The sequence below is a fragment of the Penaeus monodon genome, chromosome 17, assembly GCF_015228065.2.
Source record: "Penaeus monodon isolate SGIC_2016 chromosome 17, NSTDA_Pmon_1, whole genome shotgun sequence".
In the NCBI taxonomy this organism is placed as follows: Eukaryota; Metazoa; Arthropoda; class Malacostraca; order Decapoda; family Penaeidae; genus Penaeus; species Penaeus monodon.
In genome coordinates, this window is record NC_051402.1 from 47,077,006 (window position 1) to 47,087,005 (window position 10,000).

The 10,000-nt window shown below is 32.7% G+C and overlaps 1 protein-coding gene and 1 long non-coding RNA gene across 17 annotated transcripts in view; one reads left to right on the top strand and one right to left on the bottom strand.

The window, feature by feature from the left end:
• The window catches only part of LOC119583831 (tyrosine-protein kinase SRK2-like), a 192,454-nt gene that overhangs the window by 173,969 nt on the left and 8,485 nt on the right, over positions 1-10,000 (top strand). For 9 of the 16 annotated variants that reach the window (XM_037932554.1, XM_037932546.1, XM_037932553.1 and 6 more), the window contains 8 exons: positions 1,008-1,131; positions 1,400-1,498; positions 1,625-1,751; positions 2,864-2,990; positions 3,215-3,379; positions 3,890-4,149; positions 4,470-4,623; positions 4,799-4,930. In XM_037932554.1, the coding sequence (XP_037788482.1) occupies positions 1,008-1,131; positions 1,400-1,498; positions 1,625-1,751; positions 2,864-2,990; positions 3,215-3,379; positions 3,890-4,149; positions 4,470-4,623; positions 4,799-4,930 (1,188 nt within the window). Of the gene's footprint in view, positions 1-1,007; positions 1,132-1,399; positions 1,499-1,624; positions 1,752-2,863; positions 2,991-3,214; positions 3,380-3,889; positions 4,150-4,469; positions 4,624-4,798; positions 4,931-5,470; positions 5,756-10,000 lie in introns of all 16 variants that reach the window. The other 7 variants (XR_005229729.1, XR_005229728.1, XR_005229727.1 and 4 more) reach the window with 2 other exon arrangements.
• On the bottom strand, positions 193-1,067 carry LOC119583833. The gene is made up of 2 exons (XR_005229732.1): positions 963-1,067; positions 193-638 (listed from the first exon to the last, which is right to left on the bottom strand). It is a non-coding gene; the product is annotated as an uncharacterized LOC119583833 (long non-coding RNA).

Below are 10,000 nucleotides of genomic sequence, written 5' to 3' on the forward strand. Positions count from 1 at the left end.
TTAGGATTTTCTTTATTGGGACTAATATATATGTCCGGATATTTACGTTGTAATACATGTTTGTTTGTTTTTCAAACTACTAACCCTCAATTGACACTGCAATATGGTGTATGTTATATGGAGCAGTATGGCATGCACAAGAGTATTTGATATCAGAAGCAAATTTTACACAAAGGTAAAGGAAAAATAGAATGTTGGCTAGCTTATATTTATTTTGTCAAGTGTAATGAGTATGGTGTTAAAGTACTTCAAAATTAATTGGAAGCTAACAAATGACATGAAGTGCTGAGTGCATGTAGTTTTGATAATAGCTTATGATACACAATTGACATTGCATATTACTGTATTGAATATCATCAAGTTAAACTGTTTGATGATTGGTGTGCCTCACTAGGATGCAGAAATGTCAAAGAAAGATCATCATGAAGTTTGTAAAGGTGACAAGATTCCCTTGATTATTTTTCGCTCTATCATTCTAAGCAGAAAATGATTTCAAAGAAACAACAAGAACTACATGGCTTTCTATACAAAATGGTGATTTTGAAAAGATGTAACTAGTGTTTTATCTCTACAGATCAACAAATTATAAAACTAGATGGGATGTAAAAAGCAGTTTTAAAGAGTTAAGCACTCCAAATCTGAAAAGTAAAGTAATTTTGGTTAAAGCAAGATATTGTTGCAGGTCAGACAACATTTGTGAAGTGTTTTAGATCTATAGATTAGTAGAAAACAATCTGGAGCTTGCAATCTACCTGATGAACTCTTTCTTGATTAAATTTTCTGGTCATCAACTTAATATGATAAGTTTGTATACTAATGAAAATAGCTGTGACATGACATTGCTGCATTTTGATAATTAGTCATAAAAATTGGATTTACCATTTTAATATTTAATACTTTTAATTTCCTTAAAAAGAGAAAAAGAAGAGTATATGTCTTTTTTCATTATGATTTTTGCTTACATTTTTTTCTTTACACTGTTTTGAAAGTCCTCTAAATCTCACCAGAACCAGTCACACCATCAACGCCATCGCGAGGCCGGGTCGTGGTGGCCATGTACTCATTCCAGGGTCGCAGCAATGGCGAACTCACCTTTGAGAAGGGAGATAGGATGGAGATTCTCAATGATGCGTAAGTTAACCTGAATATTTGGGAAATTAATTTCATGGGAAAGAATTCTTCCAAAATGCATGTTTTTATACATGCACTCCGTGGATGCATTATGTCTGTATGTTTGTAGATAAATATGAACATAGTTATAGTGTTTGTATATATGCTTTTGAATATATGTATATATACGGTATGTACATACATACTTATACATATATTAGGGATAAAGAAAAATTCTGAATTGAAAATATTTGAATGATTGTTCTTGATCCTCTCTTTCCATTTACAGTGATGCTGACTGGTGGTTAGCACGACATATGACACATGGCATTGACGGCTATATTCCAAAGAACTATGTTGCATCCACATCTTCGCTTGAGTGCCAAGAGTAAGGAGTGTAAATTTTGTACAGAATATTTTGATTGTGTTTGACTGTCTTGTGATGAACTTGAGTATTTTCAGCATTATAATTAGGTAGAAGTGATAACATTTAAATGTTTTTCATTTTTTGCAGCTGGTACTTTGGCAAAATAGCCAGGAAAGAAGCAGAAAAATTACTAATGACACGGGGGAACTTAAGAGGCACTTTTCTCATCCGTATGTCGGAACAATCTAGTCATGGATATTCCCTAAGTATAAGGGTGAGTGTTGACAGTTGTTTCTGAAGGAATCTTAATGGGCCAGATCAAGAATTTTTATTTTATCATCATCTTCCATCTTTTTATTGTTGTTATTTTTCTTTATTATATTATTGCTATTGTTATTGTTGTTATTATAATAATAATAATATTATTATTATTATTATTTTTAGTAATAATGATGATGACAATAATGATAATGATGATGATAATAATAATAATTATTATTATTATTATTATTATTATTATTATTATTATTATTATTATCATTGTTATTACTGTTATTATCGTTATTATTGTTATTATTGGTTTATTAATAATATATTAATAATGATAATTATTATTATTATAACAACAATAATAATAATAAAATAGATTAAAAATTATTGTTGTTGTTGTTAGTGGTATTGTTTTGTTTTTGTTATTATTGTTGTTATTATTTATATTGTTATTTATATTGTTGTGCTTATTGGTATTATTATTTTTATATAATAATAATAATAATAATAATAATAATAATAATAATAATAATAATAGTTGTTATTATTGTTATTATAATTAATGTTATTATCATAATTATTTTAATAATAATAATAATAATAATAATAATAATAATAATTATTATTATTATTATTATCATTATTATTTTGTTTATGTATTTATTTATTTACTTATTTATTTATTCACTTTATTATTTATTTTATTTATTTATTTATCTGTTAGTGGACTACCTAGAGAGTTGATATGAAGTCTATACAAGGAAAACAGACTATTATCATCAGGGTAAAGCACATCAAATGACCAATATAGACATTGCAAAACAGCAAAAAAGCTAAAAATGCTTGTGAATGAAGAGAAAATAACATTGGAAAGGGGAGGAATAGAGTATTCACGTGCGCCTGGCCTACATGCCATGCGCCTGTCAGAGTGGCTGCTCATGCAAGCCTAATGCTCATATGTTAGGCTATGTGAGTGCAGTGAAGCAACTGGATTCAATGGGTTAAAGGTTAAACATTGACAAAAGACCATACCTTAAAGGTCTGTGAGGTGTTATAGAAAAAAAAAAAAAAAAAATCTAAGGGTTCAGAGTAGTAACCAGGGTCTTTCCTTCTCAGGATTGGGACCAACAAAAGGGAGAACATGTTAAGCACTACAGAATCAAGGTCACTGACAATGGAGGCTTCTTCATCACCTCATCACAGGCTTTCCGGACACTCAATGATCTGGTGGATGCCTACAAAAGTAAGGGATTGGATTATTAATTATTATGTCTGGTTGTTTAGATACATGAAATGAAAGTTTTGTAATTTATTTCTAAGATGTACATATTTTGATTTGTTTTATGGAATGGAATATTACTTAGTATTGTTACTATATTTGGAGAAACCCTGATTGATGTAAACATCTTGAGCAGAAGTTGTGCAGTATTACGTTTCTAAGAAAGAGATCATTAACATCTTTTACAGGAAACAACTATGGGCTAGCATGTCTCTTGCAATACCCATGTCCACGTCCACAACCCCAGAAATGGGATCTGTCACGAGAGACCAAAGATCAATGGGAGATTGACCGTAATACTCTTTCCATGAACAAGAAGTTAGGACAAGGTTCCTTTGGTGAAGTGTGGTATGGTAAGTTTTGTTTTCTTTTTGTTTGTCTTTTATGGATGGAGGAATTTATAGAAATGGATTATGTATGATAAGTGAAACATCATATTGAATGGTATATTTAATTTTTTATTTATATTTCTAAAGAATTATAGTGTAGATTGTTTGATATAGTACCAAAAATCACTATTTACCTGAACTTGTTTTAGTTAAGATATCTGTGTATATTTTTAAGCATGAATGTGAGCGTGATAAGGCCTACGTGAGTGATGTAGTTTTATTTTTAATTGATGATAGAAATTAAATACAAGATGCACCAAAGAAATGGATTGCTTGCAGACAAAACCAAAGAAATACCCATGTGACATCAGTAATTTCTTCATTTCCTTAAAGAAGTTGCTCTTCCTTATTCTTATTTGTTTATATGATTTGCGATTCTTGTACTTCAGCCTACATGTTTTTAAAATGATAACTGGTACTTGTGTTTGTTGGTAGGAGCAGTTGCTATAACAGTGATTTGTGTTTCCTCATCAGGTATGTGGAACAACTCTACAGAAGTTGCCATCAAGACCCTAAAACAAGGAGCAATGAGTCCTTCTGCCTTCTTAGAAGAAGCCAGAATCATGAAAAAATTACGGCATCGTAATATTCTTGTACTTTATGCTGTTTGTACGAAAGAAGAACCTATACTAATAGTCACTGAGTATATGTGTAATGGTGCACTGCTAGATTTGCTCAGGAATGAGGGAGAGCGCACCCTCAAACTCAATGACTTAATATATGTGGCAACACAGGTTAGTATCTTTTGCTCTTCTCTCTCTCTCTCTCTCTCTCTCTCTCTCACTCTTTTTTTCCCACTCGATCCTTTTACCCTCTGGCTTGCAAGTTACTCCATTTAAATCCCATTCTTACATTCTATACATTCCATGTCATTCCCACATCCTGTTTTTCATAACTAGAGGAAAAGGTAAGTAGATTGAGTATAAACATTAATTTGGGACATCACCCAGACAATTTAGTTCCTAGTAAACCTGAAGGGGAGAGTAAAGTTAAAGATATTATTTATTTTATAAACCAAGAACATAAGAATTTAAAAGTTTATCATATTTTCCAGGTTGCTGCAGGTATGGCTTACCTAGAGAGCAAACAGTTGTTACATCGAGACCTTGCTGCCCGTAATGTATTAGTAGGTGAATCTTTGACATGTAAAGTGGCAGACTTTGGCTTAGCCCGAATTGTGGAAGGAGAAGACTACTGCCCAAGCACATGTAAGTCTGTCATGATGTATTCTGTACTAGCCAAAGTTTGAAGTATACAGGTGGATGCTTTTTTTGCCATTAGCAATTCATTCATTAGGGGTTTTCAGTCTTTACATATAAGATTATACTTATAGTTGCCTTATAATTACCAATGCATTTTTTCATGTTAACTTCTCTCTTCTAGGTAATAAATTCCCTGTCAAATGGACAGCACCTGAAGCCATGCTGTACAACCGCTTTACTATCAAGTCTGATGTCTGGTCATTTGGTATTCTACTAATGGAAGTGATTACCTATGGTGCTAACCCATACCCAGGTCTGTCTGAATTTTTATTTTATACTGCTTATTCATTAACATACATTTATTGTTAGAAAAAAGTTATCAATAGGGGTCAGCCATAAGTTATGCTTCAGTCTACAGCTAGCTTCAAGTCAGACATTGCAAAATTGCCTAATTATTATCGTTGCGTAATTACTACTTGTAATTGCACAGTTGATTATTATGCTTTGATATACACATGCTATTTTCAAATTCTTTGGATAGCTCTGTATGAGAAGAATGATCAGTATACTTTACATAAGAAATTGTTGCATAGAAATTTTGGATCATGATTTGCAGGCAGTGACCAAAAAGGGTTTAGTTTGATGAGAGCATAGTCAGAAAGATAGAATTTTATGAAATATATTTACCAGCTGTGATCTCTTCATATTAATAATAGATACATTCTCAGTCAGATATATATATTTGATATTCTCATAGGTTTGTCAATATATTATATGATTTGGAGGATATAGATTATCATCGCCTATTGCTAGCTTATGCCTTTAGCTTTGCATTGCTTGGTTTGCCTTGCAGGAATGAATAACCGAGAGGTCATAGAGAAAGTCCAGATGGGCTACCGAATGGCCAAGCCTCCACGAGCTCCCGATGAGTTATACGAAGTGATGCTACATTGCTGGGATAAGTATCCTGATCAACGACCTACCTTTGACTACTTGCATCATTTCTTCGATGACTACCAGGTCTCCTCCGAAATACCCTATCGCGACATCCACGACTAATAACAACATGACCCTGCCTGACCTCCACCCTCTAATTCAGACCCTCCCAGGCCAGGACAACCTGGGTAAAAAACAGTCAGTAAGTTTTTGTAATTGGTCACCCAGAATAAGTAGCTGGGTAAGGTTCAAGAGCTGAACCTTGAAAAAGTAAACTTAATTTTTATTAATATGGTGGAGGGTAGCGGTAACTAGGGACACATTGCTTTGTTCATGGCACGATGATTCCCCAATGATTAGATAGTATTGTGATAAGGACAATTCTCCTTCTCATATTGGTATCAAATTAATTGGCAGTGCTTGACGTCCAATAATTCAACTGATGCATTATTCATAATTCTTGTTACCTGCTATTAATTATAATGGAACTTGTCACTTTAGACATGGTTCTAGCAGAACTCTACTTTGCTTATATTTGAAGTGGATGTTTCAGAAAGAGAGGGTGTTTATAGAAACTGAATTCTCAGGTAGATGTAGAATTGTTTCTGTATGTTGTGCTTAGTGTTTGTCCAAAGAGTACACTGCTACTCCATTTGGACTGATTGTATGCCTCTAGCTGTATCACAAAGACTATGCTTGATGAGGAGAATTCATTTTCTACAAAAGACCTCTTGGCCGAGGGGGAGATTTTGTACCACACCAAAAACTATATCAAAACCAATTACACAATCCCATGTGTAGTCATAGTTGTAGAGAAGTTTCCCAGTGTCCTTGCACCCTGTCTGTCTTATTGTTGTGCCCATTTCTCTGTGGAGATGCTTTTTTGTGATAGAATTCCCCTCCCTCCCTTTCATCCTATCAAGGCTGATCTTTGCTTTCTGTCCCCTTTGGAAAATGATTAGTCACCATGGAGATACTTGGACAAAAATGTGGATTCGTGATTTTTTATTCTTAGTTTTAGTGTTACTGGAATGATTAGAAAAACGTTCCTTCACTTGTGCTTGTAATTTGCTTATACATGAATGCTGTTTTGCATGTTATCTGATGTTGATTGTATAGTGGTCTATCTTGATATGAAAACCAATGAGTGTTTAAAGGAATTGTCAGAAAGTTTTGATACAAGTTTTGAAATCATTTTTTGGTCATATTTTATTTGGAATATTGTTTGGAAATGGTGCTTTATATAAAGATACTTAGACAGTGGATACCTTTTCCGTAATTAATGTTCATGATAATTGATCTAAATAGAAATGTTCTTTTGTAATTTGAACTATCCAAACCATTGTAAAAAAAAAAGAGTACTTATAATAAGTGATAATTATATTTATTATTGTGCTTTGCTTTTTAGACTTTATAAAAGAGAGACTGCTGAATATATGTGGAAGAAACTTCCATAATAGTGATCATAATCTTAGGTTATATCTTATTTTTGTACAAACCTCCTATGATAAGGCATCATGTTAGTTATGGTATATGTTCACTGCTTTAAAAATATTTTATCAATTAATAATTCAGTTTTTAAATAATGATAGTACTAATAAACAACAGAATATGAAATTATAAAAAGAGTGCAATAGTTTTAAATTAAAGATGAACATTTAGATTTTATTTTATTTTATTTTATTTTATTATTTATTTATTTATTTTTTAAGTGCTCTACACTGTGTTATGGAAGTGCAAACCTTTTGGGAGATTAAGAGAATTTGCGAATAAATTGTTAATGATTAATCTTCCATCTGATGCAAAGAAAAAAGTGGAAAATAAATAATAATATACACATCTTAAAGGGGACCACTTGGATTTTTTTAGTCATATTCATCTAGGTTTTATCTGGTTGGATGTATTGCATTATATTCATCCCTTTTTCTATTTTCCTGAATGTCATTATAAAAGGAAAGAAAGGAAAAGGAGAAAAACACATATGCTTCCCCCCAAATATTAACAGCAGAAAGCAATTTATGGACTTGATTATTAGTCATAGACCAAGGTAACTCTGGACTGCATGGACTATTGGCTTGTTGCAAAACGGCCCTACAGCCTGTTTTAGTGTCACTGGTGTTGGATGGATATCGATGCGAATTTTCGTAAGTTTTCTGTTCATATTAGAGAGGATTAAATTTTAAATATAAAGAGAAAAGCACACATGTACATTAAACTCTGTGGAGTGTGTAACTTTCATTTCCTTTTAGTAACTTTTTTTAAGTGTGGAACATGACCATGTAAGTTTCTTTAGTTTTTGTTTTTTTTAATCATGTTACCCTTCATACGGTGAAAAAAAGACTCGTTCTTCTCCTGGAGTAGATCTGCAGTCTGACATGTGGCTGACAAAACTTCATAGATGTGGGTTGCTCTGTGGCAGAGCTGAAAAATGTGCCTAATTAGGATTTTTTTTTTTCCATTATGTTGGAAATTATTTTAATGGTTGACAATAGATTAAAACAGGCTACACATCAAAACATATGCTCAGGGGTCAGTAACATTTCAATACATTGTACCTTCTCAGTGCAGTATAACTGCATGACAACTATAAATTTTGATTTATAAGTTACTGAAATTTGTACTAAGAAAAGTACACTTGTACATACATATTCAAAGCACATTCTGATTATGTTATTATTAAGACTGTAAAAATATTCTTACCATTTGAATGTGATTTTTGCAAGTGTTTTGAAATGCATTGTTATTTTTTAGTACTCAATAAACTTTCAAAAGCACCTGGCCTACCATGGTCAACCCTTTCAGGTACCAAGTTAATAAGAAACATTAGCCTTGCAATATTAAAGGAATAATGTTATTAACTAGGTTAAACTAATAAACAATAAATTTACAGTAATCATACTACACTAGGAAGTCTTATGATAAACAACACAGTATTCACACAAACAAAAAAGCTGCACTAGGCTTTACACAAATGAACTATTTTACTGCCCGAAATAAGCTGCACTATACGTAGTAGTAAATTAACCAGACCAGACTCCATATTGACCTATACAGGATGGGATGATGTCTGCTCACTTCTTGGCAGACTATCCCTTGCAGTTGTGCCATCTCTGAGTTATGTGCTAAATAGTAGTTTGCTTGTTTGGCCCTGGTTATCAAGGAGAAACAGCCCTTAAAAGTAAAATTAAAGCTGCCTTTTAAAGTCTCACTATGTAAACAATTGTTTATGCTACAACAAAAGAGTACAGAGATTTTAGAAATTCTATAACTTTTTATGCACTTGGTTTAGTATAATGCAGGGGGGGGGGGGCTCTTGTTGTGAGTGGGTTAATATTCACTAAAAAAACTAAATTGTACTACACATTTTTTAGAAAACTATTTTTTATTAGACTAAATATCTGGGAAAACCAGTGCACCAGCATGCATTATTGTACTGAGAAAAAAAAGTCAGCACCACTATATAGGATGCAAGAATAGTAAAAAATAGTAGTAAAGCCTTAGTATCCTAGAAACAATGATAACATGTGGAAGACATTTTTAGGAAGATTTTTAAGTGCGGTAAACAGTTAAGTGGGTACATTGAAACTGAAGTTAGAATCTATTCAATCTTCATACCATCAACACACCACAACTATAAACATTAATTCAAGACATTCTAAAATGTATCAAAAAAACATATCTTGATAAAATAAGATACTTGCTGATAATGTACTCACTTTAGGTAGCAGTTGAAGATGGAAACAACAGCAGCTGGTTTCAAAATCATACCCTCTTTCTGTTTTCTTGGAGGTCTCATGGGAGAAATCTTCTGGCAGAAAATGTGGCTCACACATGCTAGCTTGGTTAGGGCTCATCCAGTGCCATGGTGTCTAAGGGCAGAGATCCACTTCCTCTGTATTTCTGGTCTGGAATCTTAAGAAAGGAGACTGTACCACATCCACCAGCTTAAATCATTTTCTTTTTTCCCCTGGTAGTCCATACCCTGAACAGCAGTTTTGCTGCAGTGCACACTTCACCATGTTGAAAGTTTAAATCTGCATTAAAAACAGCATCTTAATAATTCTTTGTGTATGAATTGCAATTTATTTTGATGTGAGGGAGTGGAAAAGGTAAGAACTTATTATATCACAAGCAATAAGAATTGCACAGAATAAAAACAAACAGAAAAAGCACACTTACAGAGACAAATTGTGGTGCAACTCTTGCTTTGATGGTTTGAACAAATTTGTCAGCTTGACTGATGCAGCTCAGCAGTCTCATAAACATAAACAGCCCAGAGTTACAGTGATCTATGTATCAGTTTACAACACAGTAGTCAAACATAGTGTTATAAACTGTGTAATGTTAAAAATTCCCATGAAATATTTTAGAAATATTTGTTAGGAATTCTTCTTTCTTTTTTAAGATGTATATATTTTGAATAAGTAACTTTTTTAGTATGCAAAGC